Consider the following 16,755-nt stretch of genomic DNA (forward strand, 5'->3'; position numbering starts at 1 on the left):
GCCTTGTGTCTGGTGGATGGAGCCAGCCCAGCCCCCGCTGGCTCTGCCTACTGGGTGGGGAGCCCTGGGTGGTGCCCGCGAGTGTTGGGGGAGATAAGGGTCCCACCCTGCCCCACCCCCTGCTCCAGACCCAGCCCCTCTGCCCCGCTGCTGCACCCCCCTGCTGTGCTGTGGGCCTCTCCTCTCCGGGGCCCCCCTGCTCCCTGCTCCCTGACGCCGCAGCCTGGGCCTGGAAGGTAGTGGCAGCTGTGCTGTTATTTCAACAATGGAGTGACTCCACCTCCTGAATCCCCACCCGTGATGGGAAGGGAGAGACTCCCACTTCCCTGAGGTCAGACCTTAATCACTGCTCACCCTTTCATGGTGCCCTCATGCCCTTTCTTGTAGGGTCAGGAGAGATTGAGCTTGATACAGGTGCCCCAGTTCCTTGGGGTCATGGCTGGACCAGAGGGAGAAACTATGTGCTGGGGGGAGCAGGCTCTGAGAGTGAGGGCTCTGCCCAGGGTGTGCATCGTGGCTGGGGCTTTGATGGATGGGTAGGAGTTTGCCAGCACAGGCAGCTGGTAAGATTGTTTTTGGAACTGTGGGCCTGAAGACATGCTAAATGATAGGGTGTCTGAGGCGCTTCCCAGCAATGATAGTTGTTTGTTTTATTGCGTTTTTTAAGATTTAAGATTTTTATTTTTATGCGATGTCTACAGTCACCTTGGGGCTCGAACCTAGCAATCGTTAGGTCAAGAGTTGCACGCTCCTCCGACCGAGCCAGCCTGGCGCCCCACTGACAGTTAAAATACGAGCAGGGTAGGGGCTGGGTGAGGCCAGAGGGACCCCAAGGCCAGGCTGGGTCAGGAGGACCCGGGAGGCCTGCTCAGTTGCGGGAGGGCTTCTCCCTGGGGTGCCGGGAGCCACAGCAGGCTTCAGAGCAGGGAGGCAGCGAGGGTAAGCCTAACTCTGTTCTGTTGGCCCGCAGGTCTGGAGGACCGGCCCAGCTCGGGCTCCTGGGGCGCCGGCGACCAGAACAGCTCCTCCTTTGACCCCAGCCGGGTAAGGAGCCTCCAGGAGGCCCGAGCCCTGGGCTCACTGCTCTGGTGTAGGACGTATATGGGAAACTGAAGCTCATGGGCGGGAAGTCAGATGCCAATCTGGTCTCCCGGGGCAGCGGGCTCGGAGATGTGGGTTCAGGTCCTGCCTGGAACACTCAAGAGCACGCCTGCCCCCTGGAGCTCATCTCCCCAGCACCCCTCACGCCCATCTGCCTCCACAGACCTACGGTGACGGCACTCACTTCAGTGAGCCCCACGGCAGCCTCTCTTCATCCACATTCCTGGGCCCCGGGCTTGGAGGTGAGTGTCTGCGCGGTGCGGTGCGGCCCCCTCCCCTCGTGCTCGTGCTTCACTGGGTTCTCCCAGAGCATTGGGTATAGGAGGCTGTGGCCTGCTGCCCACGGGAGTGTGGGCTCGGGAATCCTGGCAACCCCAGGAGGTGGTCAGAGCTGCTGGCCGTGAGTCAGGATTCAGGCAGGCCTGGGCTTGAGTCCCTCCCACCAGGATCCACGAAGACCTTCTGTGTGCCAGGTGACGAGGCCTTGCCCAGCTCCCAGGGCCCCACAGCCTCCCCCACCTGCAGACGGGCAGGCTGAGGGTCAGTGCGGAGGGACGCGTCCAGGGCTCTGTGCTTCTTGGGGCCGGCGGAGGCTCAGCCTCTGGGACCATCGGGGCCTGCCCGGGTGGGTGGCTGAGCAGGTCCCCGTGACTGGGTGTGGGGTGGGAGCTGGATAGGCAGGCATGGTGCCCTGGGGGGTGGGGGCAGGGTCCAAGGACATACTGTGCAGCAGGAGCCTGTGCTCATTGGTTGGCCAGAAGGGCGAGGGCCGGCCCCTCGGGTGGCCTGGGGTGGCCTGTACACCTGCAGGGCCTCCGGTTCCCTTCAGCCTGTTCCTTCCTCCCGCTCCTTCCTGGTGCGGGCGGTTTCCCACGGCCGGGCCTGGTCAGCAGGGCCCAGAGTCCAGCTGGGTCCCAGGCCCGCCCTGTGGCGTCCAGGCCCTGCCCGCGGGCTGGCAGGGAGGTGGGTGCAGTGCGGGCCTCCCTGGGCTTTGTACCGTCTCCCCCGCCCGTGTGGTCTCCCTGACGTGCGGGCCCAGCGCGTGCGTTAGGTACCTTCTCTGTGCCAGGCTCGCGGGCTGCACAGGGTCCCCCCGTGGAACCTCCACTTCCTCTCCTTGCCACCCTCATCCTGCTGCTCAGGAAGCCCCTGTTTGGTGCCTGCTGTGTACAGGGTCTGAGCCCCAACACCCGACATTTGCAGCTAAGAGTCTGGGAGGGGAAGCCACCTTCCTGGATCGAGCCCGGAGCTGTGGCTGAGCGCGCCTGCCCTGCGTCCTATGCTGACCCTGGGAGGAAGGAAGCGCGGGCGCCTCCCCCCGTCCCCCACTGCCCTTTACTCCCTGGTTTACTGATTCTTCCATAGGCCCAGGATTGCCTGCCCTTGGAGGCTCATGGGAGGTGGGACTGGGGCACAGCCCACGAAGCCCTGCCCCCCGGGCCCCCACCAGCACCTGCTCTAAGAGTTTGGCCAAAATTGTAATTTCATGATAAAGAAACGGGAGATTTTCTGTCTTAGTTTGAGAGCAATTGTAATCAGTTGGCCAAGCACCTGAGTTTCTTGCTCACGTCAATGCTGGTACTGGTCCGCCCTCTGCGGACACCAGCACCCATCTTAAGGCTGAATCCCCTGGTGCTGATTGATCCAGGGCCTCTGCTTCAGGTGAGGCTAGATCCAGGCATCCTTCTGCACTGGTGCTGGTGGCTGGGCTGCGTCCTCACCACCCACACGGGGGAAAGGCCCTTTCTCACCCAGCTGACCGCTGGCTGGGAGCTGGGGGTGCAGCCCAGGGCCCAGGTGCTGGACCTCACGGGTGCACGGGAGCCCAGCTCCCCGGGGAATGATGCCCCAGGACTGCATGAGGAGAGGGGCGGCAGGATCAGCTGCTGCTGTGCGCGCCTTGGCAGGACACGCGGGGGCCTGGTGGTTCAGCGAGTTCTCTGAAGGTCACGCTGGGACGGTGTCTGTCCTGACCCCTGCTTGTGCCCCGGCTGAGGGGGAGGCCAGCGTCCCACCAGAGTCGTCTTGGTGCCTGGTGTGGGGTCGGACCCCAGTGAGTCTTTCCTCTTCCAGGCAAGGGCACTGAGCGCAGCGCGTACGGCACCTTTGGGAGAGACACGGGTGTTGGCGGCTTGAGTCAGGTGAGGCTCGTGTCTGCGGCCGTGGCCCGTCGGCAGCCTGGGTCCGCTGAGTCTGGAGAGGCTGTGGAGGCTGCAGTCCCTCGCCTTCCCCACCGCCTTTTCCCCTCTTCTGATCTGCAGCAGGTTCCCCGGCGAGCCCAGTGCGGTCCATTGCGGGAGGACGGGCCCTGGGCCAGGCTGGCCAGCTGGGTGTGGACGGGGCAAGGGGAATGCTGGGGAGGCCACAGCCCCACCCCGGGACTCCTAGACCTGGGGTCCAGGCTGCAAGCTCTCCACAGCTGGAGGGGCCCGAGAGACCATGCCCACCCCTGAGGGGCAGGTGGGGATGCCGAGGCCAGCCTGGTAGCTCGGAGGCCCTGATCCCTCCCCCCGTGCCCTCCCAGGGAGCCCACCCCACAGGCGGAGAGGCTGGGGAGGGGGGGAGTGGGGGGTGGACAGTGACTCGTCAGCGTGATCCCCTTGGTGTGGCCAGGCCTCGTCCCAGGAGGTGCCACCTGTTTGCTCACAGTGTCGCATCCAGATTGGTAGCGCTTGGATCAAGTGCCAACCGGGTACAGGCCTTGTGCGAAGGGAGCCCCCAGGGTGCCCCCTGTCTCCACAACACCCTGTGCCCGTCTTGTAGACCAGAAGGCTGCGGCATGGCGCTGCTGCTCAGTCGAGCTGCAGGACTGGCTTGAACGCCACTCCCTTTGCTCCCGAGGAAAGGAAGCTCATCTCACATTGAGCTAGTGGGGCCAGACCGTTTACCTTAAAAGAGACGTGCAGTGAGGCAAGCAGGTTTGCTCGACAGCTCGACGCGGGTTTAGCGTGTTGAGCCTCCTGCTGTGGAGGTTGCGAGGCTGTCACGAGAGTTTTCCTTAGTCAGGCTTTGTTCAGAGAAAGAGCCAGTGGCTTGTGGTTGGGAGTATCGTAGGTCACGGGAACGTCCCGGGCGGGCAGGGTGGGGTCCTGCAGAGGGTGCCCGTCACCCCCCACAAGGGTGTGAGCAGCCCCCGCCTTGGCCGTGGCGTGGCAGCCCCGCCGTCCTGACGACTTCGCCCTCTCGTCCCCCAGGCTGGCTTCCTGCCCAGCGAGCTGGCCCTCGGCAGCCCCGGGCCCCTGTCCCCTTCAGGCACCAAGGGCGGCTCCCAGTATTACTCCTACCCCGGCCACCCTCGGCGGAGAGCCGCGGACAGCGGACTGGGTGAGTGGGGGGCCCAGGGCGGGGGGCCTGGCCGTGCAGGCTGGTGGGGGACGCGGGGCTCAGGGAGCGAGGAGCCGAGGTGCCAGGCGGGGTCGTGTGAGCTCGGGCGGTGGCCTTCCGCTGTCCTTGTCCGCTGTTGGCTCTGCTCGAGGCCGTCACGCTGGGACTCACGCTGGACGGGCTCTCCCCTGGATTTGGCCCTGTGCGTGGGGCATTCTATTTTGTGTGTGGGGGGGTGGGGGCATTCTAAACGGCGCTTACGCAAACGCAGGAACCAGGACCTCGATAGTCCACGAGGAGGGCCCTGGCTTCTAGAACCCGAGGGGAGGCGGCTACACTGCCTGCCAGTGGCCCCAGGAGCTCGGCCAGCAGCCTTGGGGAGGGCCGCGTGGAGGGGTCCTGCCGAGCACGGGACCCACGCCCCACGGGCAGGTGTGAGGCGTGGCTGTGGGAGCACAGGGAGGGCCGCACGGAGGCCTGGCTCTGGGGCCGCGGACCCCACCCCGCTCCACCCTGCAGACCGTATGGACGCCCCTGAGACCTCACTCCGGTTGTTTCACTCCCGGGAAGCTCAGGGTCTCTTGTCCGAGGCACAGGGTGGGCCCCCGACCCCGCGTCCCACCTGGGGGGCAGGAGCCAGCCTCGCCCATCTCACCGCTCCTCTGGCCCCGACAGACACGCAGCCCAAGAAGGTCCGGAAGGTGCCGCCCGGTCTCCCGTCCTCGGTGAGTGGTGGGCCGCAGTGGGGTCCCGCAGGCCAGGGGCGTGGGCTTGGGGGCCTCTCCGCTGGGGGTGACTTCTGCCCCAGGGCTGCGGCTCCAAGGGCCCCTGGGAAGTTCCTCCTCGGTCCAGCTCACAGTCCTGCTGTAGGAGAGCGGGATGTTACTGGTGGCCAAGCACCTCGGGAACGGGGTCCCCACCTCTCCCCGCATCCCTGCCCCGCTGCCTGGCCCCTGGCAGGGTGTCAGCCCCAGTGCATGGCACTGGGTCCCAAGGTTGGGTCATGGGGAGAGAAGGCGGTCTGCTAGGGTCCCCGGCTTGGCCACCGCTCCACCTGGCTCCGCTGGCCTCCAGGACCCGGAGCCCCCACGCCAGGCACAGCCCCGTGCGTGACCCGGATTGCAGTCAGCCCAGAGTCAGTCAGGTGGGCGCTCTGCTCTGCAGCTGGTGGTGCCGGTCAGGCTCTGAAGATCTGGTTCGGGATCCCGTTGACTCCCTGCTCTCCCTGTCTGAGCCTGACCGGACCCCCCGCACCCACCCCGTCCTGCTCTAGCACCAGGCCAGGCACTCCCCGCCGGCCTCAGCTCCAGGCCGTGCCAGCCCCGGTTGGCGGGATCCTGGAAACTCCCTGCTGGTCTGGGGCAGCCAGGGCACAGTGTGAACGTGGGGCCCCGCGTCCAGGCTGCTGGGGGTCCCAGGACCCGGGGCAGAGGGAAGGGCTGCAGCGTCACAGCGCGGCTCTGATGGATCGAGGAGGCCCAGGGCTGGAGCGCGGGCGGGAGAGCCGCTGCCACCAGAGCCTCCCGTGCTGGCGCAGGGGATGTGTTAGAGCAGCAGAGGACCGCGTGGAGGGCAGGCCTGGGGGCAGGGGCCGGTCCCTCCCAGCCCCCTCCTGACCTCATGGGCCTGCCGGCAGGTGTACCCCTCCAGCTCAGGTGATGACTACGGCAGGGACACGGCTGCCTACCCGTCCGCCAAGACCCCTGGCAGCGCCTATCCCACCCCCTTCTACATGGCAGGTTCGTGGGGGTCCCCGGAGATGGTTGGGGCAGGGCTCCGGGTACCTCTGCCCCCCGCCCACCTCACCGTCTGCCCCCACAGATGGCAGCCTACACCCTTCGGCCGAGCTCTGGAGTCCCTCGGGCCAGGCGGGCTTTGGCCCCATGCTGGGTGGGGGCTCATCGCCCCTGCCCCTCCCGCCAGCTGGTGGCAGCTCCGTGGGTAGTGGCAGCAGCGGAGGGTTCGGCAGCCTGCACCAGCACGAGCGCATGGTAGGCCCGTGTGAGGGGGCGGGGGTGGGCGTGTGGGCAGCGCCCTGTCGGGCCCCTGTGACCCCGTCCCCACCCGCAGGGCTACCAGCTACACGGAGCAGAGGTGAACGGCGGGCTCCCGGCAGTGTCCACCTTCTCCTCGGGCCCCGCAGCCGCCTACGCCAGTGTCTCCAGCCACACGCCCCCCGTCAGCGGGGCCGACGGCCTCATGGGTACTGGCCCCCTTAACCCCACTTCCAGATGCAGCCCCCGGGCTGGACCCCTGGCAGGGTGCAGGCGTCGGGCCTTGTCACGTGTGCCCTTCCTCCCCTGGGCCTGCCCTACACACCAGCCCGGCTTCCTCAGGCCGTACCTGTGATGTTTGTAAATGGTCCTCTGAAGATTGGGTCCCCACTTCGCATCTGGGCAGGGAGGGGCTCCCAGAGCCACGCTCCCACCATTGGAGTCACAGGGACAGAAGGCGATTTGCTGGGGTCCCTGGCTCGGGGGCTCCAAGGGAAGTCGCTCCCGGGTCCTGCCGCCTGCCTGTCACTGGAGCCTCCGTGGAGGCAGGAGGCAGGACCCCAGGCCGTTACCCAGCTGAGCTCAGGAGCTGCCCGCCAGCTGGGCCGGGCTGCTGGGACGCCACGTCCCTGAGGTTGGGCTTCACCTCTCTCTACCTCCCAGGCTCCCGCGGGACAACTGCCGGCAGCTCTGGGGATGCCCTCGGGAAGGCGTTGGCCTCGGTGAGGCGTGGGACTGGGGCTGGCAGGGTGGCTAGGCTGGTGAGCCCAGGAGGCTGGCCCCTGACCACCTGTCTGGTGGCCCTGCCTCCTCCCTGTTGCAGATCTACTCCCCGGATCACTCAAGCAATAACTTCTCCTCCAGTCCCTCGACCCCCGTGGGCTCCCCCCAGGGCCTAGCAGGTCTGTGTGGGGTGCTGGGGAGGGGCAGGGGCTACATCTGGTGCCTGCGGCCCTGGGTGGGTGGAGAGCTGGGTGGACTAGCCGTCCCCGGGCTTGTGGGATCCAGCAGGGGCAGGACATAGAGGCCAGGAGCCAGCCTAACAGGACTCCGGAGCACAGACACGTTGGCATCTGTCCAGCCCGTATATAGTCGGCACCAACGGCGTGCCCTGCCTTGAGTTCTGCCAAAGGGGCCAAGGTTCTCCTATCCCCGAGACCATCTACCTGGGGATCAGCTCATGGGGAAGTTTCTGGAAGGCCAGGTGGTTTTACTAGGAACCCCGTGGGCAGGAATCCTGGCCCCTCCCTGAGCCATGCGGGGCCCCTGGGGTGAACCTGTGCCCTGCGCTGGCCGCACCGCTGGTAGGGCAGGCGGGCCTCTGGGACACCTACCGCTGTGCCGCTGGGCTGCCTTCCCCGGGAGGTGGGTGTGGGTCGTGGCCGTGGGAGCCCGATTCCCCGGGGCTCCCCTAACTGGCTGGCCTGGGCAGGGCTGAGCCCAGGGGCCCTGCGGGCAGGGGCGCCCCCGTGTGGCGGGCCTAGGCATCAAGGCCCCTTGCGCGCCCCCTGCCAGCCTCAGAGGCCCTGTTGACTCGCCCCCTCCCCTGCAGGGACGTCGCAGTGGCCCCGACCAGGAGCCCCCGGTGCCTTATCGCCCAGCTATGACGGGGGTCTCCACAGCCTGGTGAGCTTCCTGCCCCGGTTCCAGGGCTGGGTGGGGGCGGTCCCTGGTGGGGGCCTGCGCCCAGGGTGCGGTCTGGGCCACGAGGTATGGGGTACGTGTGGGCCCAGGGACAGCATGCCTGGGGAGGGGGCGGGCGGAGCTCACGGGCAGTTGCCCCTTGATGGGTACTCGTTGGGTGTGAGGTTGAAGCCGTGACCGTGGCCTTGGGGACCCACGGCCCACACCCTGACCGCCTCCCGCCCCCTTGGCCCGCAGCAGAACAAGATGGAAGACCACCTGGATGAGGCCATCCACGTGCTGCGCAGCCACGCGGTGGGCGCTGCGGCGGACGTGCATGGGCTGCTCCCTGGCCACGGAGCGCTGGCCCCCAGCTTCACTGGCCCCGTCTTGCCGCTGGCCGGGCGACACACTGGCCTGGTGAGTGCTGCCTGCGGCCGGGCCAGGCGGGGGTGACGGCCGGCCGGCCCTGACCACGCACCTGCTCACCCGTCCGCAGGTGGGAGGCGGCCACTCGGATGACGCCCTCTCGGCCAGCGGCCTCTTGCACAACCACGTCGGCCTTCCCAGCCAGCCCGGCGCCCTGCCTGACCTCACCCGGCCACCAGACTCCTACAGTGGTAAGCCTCGGCGCGAGGCTGGGGGGCAGCTGGCCCGGGGGTCACCTGTACCCTGACCCCGTGCAGGCCCGGCCGGGGCTGCCCTGTGCCAGGTGCTGGGTGGGGGCCCTTGAGGGGTCAGCTCAGCCCGGTGGTTCCTTCCTGAAGGAGCCAGAGCCCGGCCTCACCACTGAAGTGTTCTCCACTCAGCATCCACTGTGCGCTTGGCGCTTCTGTAGGCAGTGGGCAGGAAACGGGGAAGGAAAAAGCTTGCCCCTGGGGGTGGCCAGCAGTGGACTACGTAAGGAGGGGTGCTGGGGGGAATGGGGAGGGCTGTGGGGGTGTTCGTAGGTGTAAAGATGGTTGGGGGGCAAGATCGTGACATTTGGGCAGGGCTGGGGAGGAGCAGACAGGCTCTTGAGTGAAGCATGTGCAAAGGCCCTGGGACAGGACCACGTCCCAGATGCTGGAGGAGGAGTGAGGGCCCTACGTTGGGTGAGGGAAATGGAGAGAGATGGTGACGTCAGGGAGGTGACAGGGCAGGTCACATGGGGTCCTGGGGACAGGGGAGGACCTGGGTGCCTTGGAGGGCCGCGGGCAGAACAGGGACCTGCCAGGCCTACAGGCGCCCTCTGGGAGCCACGGGGAGACCGGGGAGCCGGGTGATGCGGGCACCAGAAGCGGCGGGTTGAGTCCTGTTCTGCAGGCACAGAGTCCGTGCAGGTGGATTCGGGTCTGGGGTTCAGGGCGAGGCCCGGGCGTCCAGGGCACACGGCAGGGCTCAGAGCTGGGACCCCGGGCAGGCTCGCCAGGCTCCTGAGGTGGGGGCCGGTCGCATGGGCACAAATTTTACGGGGAAAAGACCCAAGCGGGTGATGGCACTTTGCACAGGGCTGGAGGGATGAGGTGGGGACAGGTCCGCGGGGGCTCGGGGCTGGGGCTGCGCTCGTGTCAGTGGGGCCGGGGGTGCAGACGCTGATGGCCGCGGCGGGGGATGGCTTGGGGCCTCCCTGCAGGCATGTGTATGCTGCCCAGTGTCCGGAGCCCCCAGATGCTCCCACAGGTTCTCCGTCCTGCTCAGGACCCCCCACCCGCTCAGCACCAGCCTGAGTTTGACACCAGCATTGGTCTGCACCCAGGGTCTCTTCTGGGGCACCTCCGGCCACCACAGGCGTCACCCCTGGGGAGCTCGGGGTGGGGGCAGGCCTGCTCCTTGACCCCTCACGCTGCCCGGGATGCCCTGTGTCCCTTTATGGGGCCAGGGTTCCCTGACCTGAACCTCTTACCGCAGGTTCTCCTCCTCCCTTGCCCTCCCCTCCTCTCCCCTGCCCTCTCCCCTCCTCTCCCGTCTCCTCTCCTCCCTTTTCCTCCCATCCTCTCCCCTCCTCTCCCCTCCTTTCTACTCCCTTTCCTCCCTCTCCATTCCCTCCCCTCTCCTTCCTTTTTTTTTTTGTTAAGATTTTATTTATTTATCACACACACACACACACACACACACACACAAACACACATAGAGGCAGAGACACAGGCAGAGGGAGAAGCAGGCTTCTTGCAGGGCCGGATGTAGGACTCGATTCCCAGTCTCCAGGATCAGGATCAGGCCCTGGGCTGAAGGCGGCGCTAAACCGCTGAGCCACCCGGGCTGCCCCCCTCCCCTCTCCTTCCTTCCTTCCACTCCTCTCCCCTCTCCTCTCCTCCTTTATCCTCCCCTCTTCTCCATTCCCTTCCCCTCCCTTCCACTCCCCTCCCCTTCTTTCCCTTCCACTTCACTCCTCTCCCCTCCCCTCCTCTTCCCTCCCCTGTCCTCCCCTCCCCTCTGTCCTCCCCTGTCATTCCGGGTCATCTGTTGCCAAGCCCAGGCCCCATTCCTGGTCCGACATTATTATCACAGTGTAGAGTTCAGCATCACTTTCAAAGGGCTTCTGTAGGGCGGCCCAGGCAGCTCAGCGGTTTAGCGGTTTAGTGCCGCTTTCCGCCCGAGGTGTGATCCTGGAGACCCGGGACTGAGTCCCACGTTGGGCTCCCTGCGTGGAGCCTGCTTCTCCCTCTGCCTGGGTCTCTGCCTCTCTCTCTGTTTCTAGTGAATAGATAAATAAAAATCTTTAAAAAAAAAAACAAAACAAAAACAAAGGGCTTCTGTAGAAGTGGCGTCGGCTGGTGCGTTTCACCTCGGGGTGAGGACCCTCTTGCTGCTGGTGGCTGAGGGGGTGGGCCCAGGCCCAGATGTGGAGCCTTAGGTTGTTTCCAACTCTACGTTTGTGCCGGGTGCTTTCTGGAATGTGTCTCCTGGTGCATGTGCTTGAGCTTCTCCGGTGCGATTCCAGGTTGTGGGGTTTGGGGGTACATGTGTATCCACCTTCTCCAGATGATGCCAGGCATTCCCAAACTGGCTGTGCCAACTTCCCTTCCACGGGCAGGACTTCAGGTTGTTGGGCCCTGCTGTTTCACCAACTCACTGACTTACTGGATCCCAATTTGCATTTCCTACTTTCTGGGCATAAACAGATTTCCACGGGGTCATATCTGCCTCCTTTTCTATGAATCGACTGCTTGGGAACTTTCACTATTTTCCTGTTTTTCTTACTGATTTGTAGGAGCTTTTTACATATTGTGAAGATCAGTCCTTCACTTGTTTATACAAGACCAGTGTTTTCTTTCTTGTGGTGTATTATTTTCTTGGTGGTATCCTGGTAGTCAAAAATTCTTAATTAATCAGTTTGTTTCTTCCTCTGAAAACAGCCCATTTAGTGTTTTAGAAAATAGTCCAGACTTCTGAATCACAGCAAAATTTCTACTTTTCTTCTAAAGGTTGTCAGATCTTTATTTGGAATTGTTGACTGTGTAGCGTGAGGTAGGGACTTGATTCCAGGAGTGTTTTCTGTTTTACTACTGTTTTGTGGGTTTTGTTTTTTGGGTTTTTTTGTTTGTTTGTTTGTTTTGCAAGTGAAGGCCCGGATTTCTCAAGAGAAATCATTTTAAGGGGCAAGTGAGATTTGTTGAGTGGTCCTGGAGGTGCCCCAGACCCTGACCCCAGGCCTGTTGCAGGACTTGGGCGTGCTGGGGCCGTCTCAGGTGCCAGTGAGATCAAACGGGAGGAGAAGGAGGACGAGGAGAATGCGTCAGTGGCCGACAACTCAGAGGAGGAGAAGAAGGAGTTGAAGCCCCCCCGGACCCGGACCAGGTGCCAGCCCTCCTCAGCCCCCGCCCCGCCCTGCCCGTCAGGACGCACGCACACGCACACGCACACACACGGCGCCCACACCGCGAGGCTGTCGGCGGGCCCCCCGCCTGCCCCCCCGCCTCACTGTCTCCCTCTGGCCCCCCGGGCCCCCCCCCCCATAGCCCGGACGAGGACGAGGACGACCTTCTCCCCCCAGAGCAGAAGGCTGAGCGGGAGAAGGAGCGCCGGGTGGCCAATAACGCGCGGGAGCGGCTGCGGGTCCGAGACATCAATGAGGCTTTTAAGGAGCTGGGGCGCATGTGCCAGCTGCACCTCAACAGTGAGAAGCCCCAGACCAAACTGCTCATCCTGCACCAGGCCGTGTCGGTCATCCTGAATCTGGAGCAGCAGGTGCGAGGTCAGTGGGGGCGCCGCTCCCCTCCCCCGCCACTGCCGCCCTCGCTCTCACCCCACTTTCTGGAGCCAGCCTCCCCTGCTGTGACTATCCCCCTCCTGCCATGACCGTCCTCCTTGCTGTGGCCTCTCCCTGCAGTGACCACCCTGCCCGCTGTGACCTCCCCCACCACAGTCCCTGTTCCCTCTCTGACCACTGGGCCGCCTAGCCTGGCCCCAGTGTCCCCTCTACAGGTGGGAAGATGACACTCTTTGGCCCCCTAGCTCTGCAGACGGGGGCACTTGGCTCTGAACGCCATCCCTGGACCCCAGGGACTCCCACCCACCCCAGCCCTCCTTTCTGGGAAAGGCTGTAGTCCCCTGCCTGAAGCCCACGTGCCCTGGAGCCAAAGGTCACTGTCGCTCTGAGCAGACACATCCTTGTGGGGCCACTTGAGCCCGTCAGCCCCCATCTACAGGTGGGGTTCGTCCCCCCGACCCCGTTTCTCAGGGCTGGGTGAGGATCCAGAAAGTCCCCCCTGTGACTTGGCTCCCCAGCTCAGCTCCTTAACGCCTCCCCTGCCTGCGCGCCCGTTAACCCTTTCTCTCCTGCAGCGCTGTCGCTTGGACCGGAGCTGGGGCCCTAGCCCACCCGGCCTGCTGTCCCCTCAGCTCTGAGGGTTCCGTGTTTCCGTGATGGTGTGGGCACCCCGCCGTGTTCCCCGCGCCCACCTCTCTGCTCTCTGCCTCTCGCGCTCCCCCCATCCCAGCCCATCCACCTCTCCGCTTCCACGGCAGCCCCTCCCTACCTCGCACTTGCTGCCCAAGCCCCGGATGGCAGGGCTGCGACCTTGGGGTCTTTCCTCCCCCAAAGCCCCCCAGTTGGGACTTGAGGGACGAAAGGGGACCAAGGGGTGCACCAGCCTCAGGCCTGTCAGTTTGGTCTGCGCGCTTGTCCTGGGCTCCGGGGGCCGCCGCCGCCACCTGGCGGGATCCGCTCAGGCCCAGGGGTGGGTGGGCGGGCAGGGGCAGCAGCAGCCCCCCCGCTGCGAGAGCAGGACAGGGCACCCCGAAGCTGCTCACATGCAAGTGCCTCGGCCCCTCCTCAGCCTCGGGCGCGCACCGGGACCAGGCCTTCCCCGCACTGTTCCACAGTCCCCGAGACCAGATGTGCAGCTGTCCTGATGGCAGTTTGCCCCCATCCCACCGAGGATCGGACACAGAGCAGTCCCCTGCGCCAAGCCGTGTGGCTACACAGTCCATAGGGTTCAAGCCAGGGTCTGGACCTTGTGGCAGGTGCCTGAGCTGTCCCAGAGTCTCTGTGACCAGGGCCCGGTAGCCTCCCCGACCCAGGGCCAAATGGGGTTGTTGGCGGCAGTGAGGAGCCGATGCTCCCAGCCCAGAGCCCCCCAGAGCCGGCACGGGGGTTGGGGGCGGGGGCCAGGCCTTGGCCCCCTGAGCCGAAGTCGTCTCTGCCTCTTCTCCCGCATCGTCAGGTCAGGCCTAGCACTCCTTTAGCCCAGCCAGCGACAGCTCTGCCCGGGGGACACCATCCCAGGAGGGGCGCTGGGCCTCCCCTGCCCTCCTGGCCAGTCCTGGGGCGTGTGGAGTGGGCAGGGGGCGAGGGATGCCCTGCAGCTCCGCACAGATACGCACACGGGGACCTTGGTCCCTCCTCCGCCCCCCCGGGAGCCCTCCCACGTCGGCCTCCTTTGGGCGTAACCTTGTAGCCTACAGCTGGCTCCCAGGGGTGCACAGGGGCAGGCACAGTGCCCAGGGGCCGGGCTCCAGGAGCCCTGGGAGCACAGGTGAGCACAGTGTCACAGACACACACACGCACACACATGCGCCCGCACACGCACACAGCGGGAGCCCCGGCCCATGACTAACAGAGGCCCCGGTGCTGTGACCCAGCAGTACGGAGGAGGTGCTGTCCCTGGAGGAGAAAGACCTGAGGGACCGGGAGAGGCGCATGGCCAATAACGCACGGGAGCGGGTGCGCGTGCGGGACATTAACGAGGCCTTCCGGGAGCTGGGGCGCATGTGCCAGATGCACCTCAAGTCGGACAAGGCACAGACCAAACTGCTCATCCTGCAGCAGGCCGTGCAGGTCATCCTGGGCCTGGAGCAGCAGGTGCGAGGTAGGCTCCCAGGCCAGGTGCCCCCGCGCCGCGCCCCCGCCCCTCCCCGTGCGCAGACAGCGGGGGACTCCGCGCCGGCTCCACGTGCTGTTCACGGCCCCCACGCCCGCCGCCCCCGCGGGGACCCTCTCCCACATTGCTCTCCCCCTCCCCCCAGAGCGTAACCTGAACCCCAAAGCGGCTTGCTTGAAGCGGCGAGAAGAGGAGAAGGTGTCAGGCGTGGTCGGAGACCCCCAGATGGTGCTTTCGGCCGCCCACCCGGGCCTGAGCGAGGCCCACAACCCCGCGGGGCACATGTGAGGGGCGCACGTGAGGGGCGCCGTGCGGGACCCGGGACCCCAGCCGGTCCCCGCCGCACGTCCTCGGTCAGCACGGACCCGCGCCACCCCAGGGCCTCCGAGGGCGGGGCTGTCCGGCCCTGGGCCTCACCGCCTTGACGCCTGGGGACTTTGCTGATGGATCCTGAGACCGCGGCCCCGGCCCAGACCCCAAGGGGCAGTGTTTTGTTTTGTTTCGTTTTGTTTCTAAACAAAACCAGAACGCGAGCAAGATATACTCTTTGTCAGAAAAGATTTAAAAATGCCTTAAGTATAAAACGCAGGAGAGTCCAAACCTACCACTCGCTGGAGGGAGAAGCTGCGCAAGACTGGCTCGTTCCTGAGGAGCCGCCGTGAATCGTGCCTACGCCTGACATTTGTCTTAAGGAAAATAAAGAACGTTAGTTACAAGATTTTTTTTTTTTAATGTATTAGAAAACTAGCAAGGAGGATGCCTTTGGTCTCTTTTTTTTTTTTTTTTAAGCTTTTTTGCATATGTTTTGTAAGCAACAAATTTTTTGTATAAAAGTCTTGTGTCTCTTGCTATTTCTGCTGCTGTTTCTAGACTTGAGCGTTGCATTTCATGATCAACCAGATTATTAAAAGTTGTATTAAAAAGGCCCACTGGACCCTGAGGTCTCCCCGCCCTGGGAGCCCCTGGACGCGAAGGAGGATGTTGTCTCCTAGCTGCTTATCCAGAGGTCGGGAGGTGTCCTGGGTTCGCTCAGGTGTGAGTGGTGGGCAGGCCTTTCCCTGGTGGGGGGTGTCCTCGGGGGACCCCTCGCCCCATTTTCCTCAGGGGTGGGGTGTCCGCGTGGAGCTGTCGAGGACACCCCCCCCCCCCCCCGAAGCAGCTCTGGTTCCTGGGCACCTCCCCATGAGCTGTTCTCCCAGGGTCTACAGACCTCCCCACATTGGATTTCATTGGGACCAATGTGTGTTCCTGGGCACGGGAGCATGGTGTTGGGGGCCTCCCTGGCACCCTGTCCCCACCTCTGGCAGAAGACCAGCACAAGCCCCCACCCCGACCGCCCCCAAACCCAAAGAGCCCACAGGCTTTGCACCCGATCACCCACGAGACCAGGAGGGGGTCTCAGGCCCAGCACCTGGGCCTTCGGGGCCCCCCGTCGGGTCTCCCCGTGCCACCAGGCTTAAACTGAAAGTCCTTGACCCTGGAGCTCCTGCTGTTCCTGGGAAGCCAGGACAGTGGCTCCCCCGTGGGTCCCCCAGCCCCAGGTCAGGCCTGCTGGGCTCCGGGGCTCCTTTTCCCCGTACCCCCCAACACCCAGGCCTTAGGGACCCCGGGGTGGCCACCTTCGCCCCCAGCACACCAGTCCGTCCAGCGTCTCCCCGGCCCCTCCCACTCGCTCCGGAGCAGTGGGGCTGCCTGTGCCCCCGAGCCCCGCCTGGAACTCCCCGGTCCAGGGAGCTGGGCGCCCCGAGGGAAGCTCCAGGCCTCAACCAAGCCCTGAGGTCACTGGGGTCCTCCCGTTGGGTCTGCTCCAACCCCCCCAAGACTGGTCGGGAGCAGCGAGGAGCCATGGGCTTGTGAAGGACCGTCCCCAGTGACTCCTGGTCTGTGTGGGTCTTGTGTGTCTTTTGGGGAACCTGCCTCAGTTTCCCTGTCTGCTTCTGGCCTTACGAGGGGCCGCTGCGCCCCCCACCGCCACCCCCAGACTACCGCCGGGCTCTGTATTAAATGTAAGTGGTCCTGGGGGAGGGAAGAGCCGCGATTACGGGAGAATTGTGCTCAGTGCCTCAGGATAACTGGTTTCCAAACAAAACTTTTTTAAGAAACATGGTTTTATACAAGTGTCGACACAGCTGGCTGGATTCTCTGGGATGTTCTAAACGGTCCTCTCTGAAGTGGATCTGGAGCCCCGTCCTGTGTAGAACAGCCCTGTAGCAATAAAGGTGACATTTGATGACCACACTCTGCTGTCCCCCGTGCTTCGGCGGGGGAGGCGGGGAGGCGGTGCCCCGTCGGGCAGCAGGTAGCGCGGGGCGCGGGGCACGGGCAGGGACAGGGCCCCGGGCCTGGGGCGGCTGTAAACATCCACGGGGATCTACGCTCCCTCATTCTGGGGTCAGGAGTCCCCCCCA

General features: G+C 64.8%; 1 protein-coding gene across 15 annotated transcripts in view; it reads left to right on the plus strand.

The window, feature by feature from the left end:
* Positions 1-15,273, plus strand: part of TCF3 (transcription factor 3) — a 30,337-nt gene extending 15,064 nt beyond the window's left edge. The window contains exons 4-19 of one of the 15 annotated variants that reach the window (XM_072788028.1): positions 971-1,044; positions 1,265-1,343; positions 3,175-3,242; positions 4,296-4,425; positions 5,101-5,150; positions 6,062-6,164; positions 6,247-6,416; positions 6,496-6,628; positions 7,083-7,141; positions 7,243-7,321; positions 7,972-8,045; positions 8,301-8,462; positions 8,542-8,662; positions 11,687-11,822; positions 11,984-12,212; positions 14,493-15,273. In XM_072788028.1, the coding sequence (XP_072644129.1) occupies positions 971-1,044; positions 1,265-1,343; positions 3,175-3,242; positions 4,296-4,425; positions 5,101-5,150; positions 6,062-6,164; positions 6,247-6,416; positions 6,496-6,628; positions 7,083-7,141; positions 7,243-7,321; positions 7,972-8,045; positions 8,301-8,462; positions 8,542-8,662; positions 11,687-11,822; positions 11,984-12,212; positions 14,493-14,504 (1,679 nt within the window). In that variant the 3' untranslated portion in view covers positions 14,505-15,273. Of the gene's footprint in view, positions 1-970; positions 1,045-1,264; positions 1,344-3,174; positions 3,243-4,295; positions 4,426-5,100; positions 5,151-6,061; positions 6,165-6,246; positions 6,417-6,495; positions 6,629-7,082; positions 7,142-7,242; positions 7,322-7,971; positions 8,046-8,300; positions 8,463-8,541; positions 8,663-11,686; positions 11,823-11,983; positions 12,220-14,108; positions 14,336-14,492 lie in introns of those variants that run through there. The other 14 variants (XM_072788029.1, XM_072788021.1, XM_072788023.1 and 11 more) reach the window with 14 other exon arrangements.
* The last annotated feature ends 1,482 nt before the right edge of the window (positions 15,274-16,755 follow it).

Source organism: Canis lupus, chromosome 19 (genome assembly GCF_048164855.1).
Source record: "Canis lupus baileyi chromosome 19, mCanLup2.hap1, whole genome shotgun sequence".
Lineage (NCBI taxonomy): Eukaryota > Metazoa > Chordata > Mammalia > Carnivora > Canidae > Canis > Canis lupus.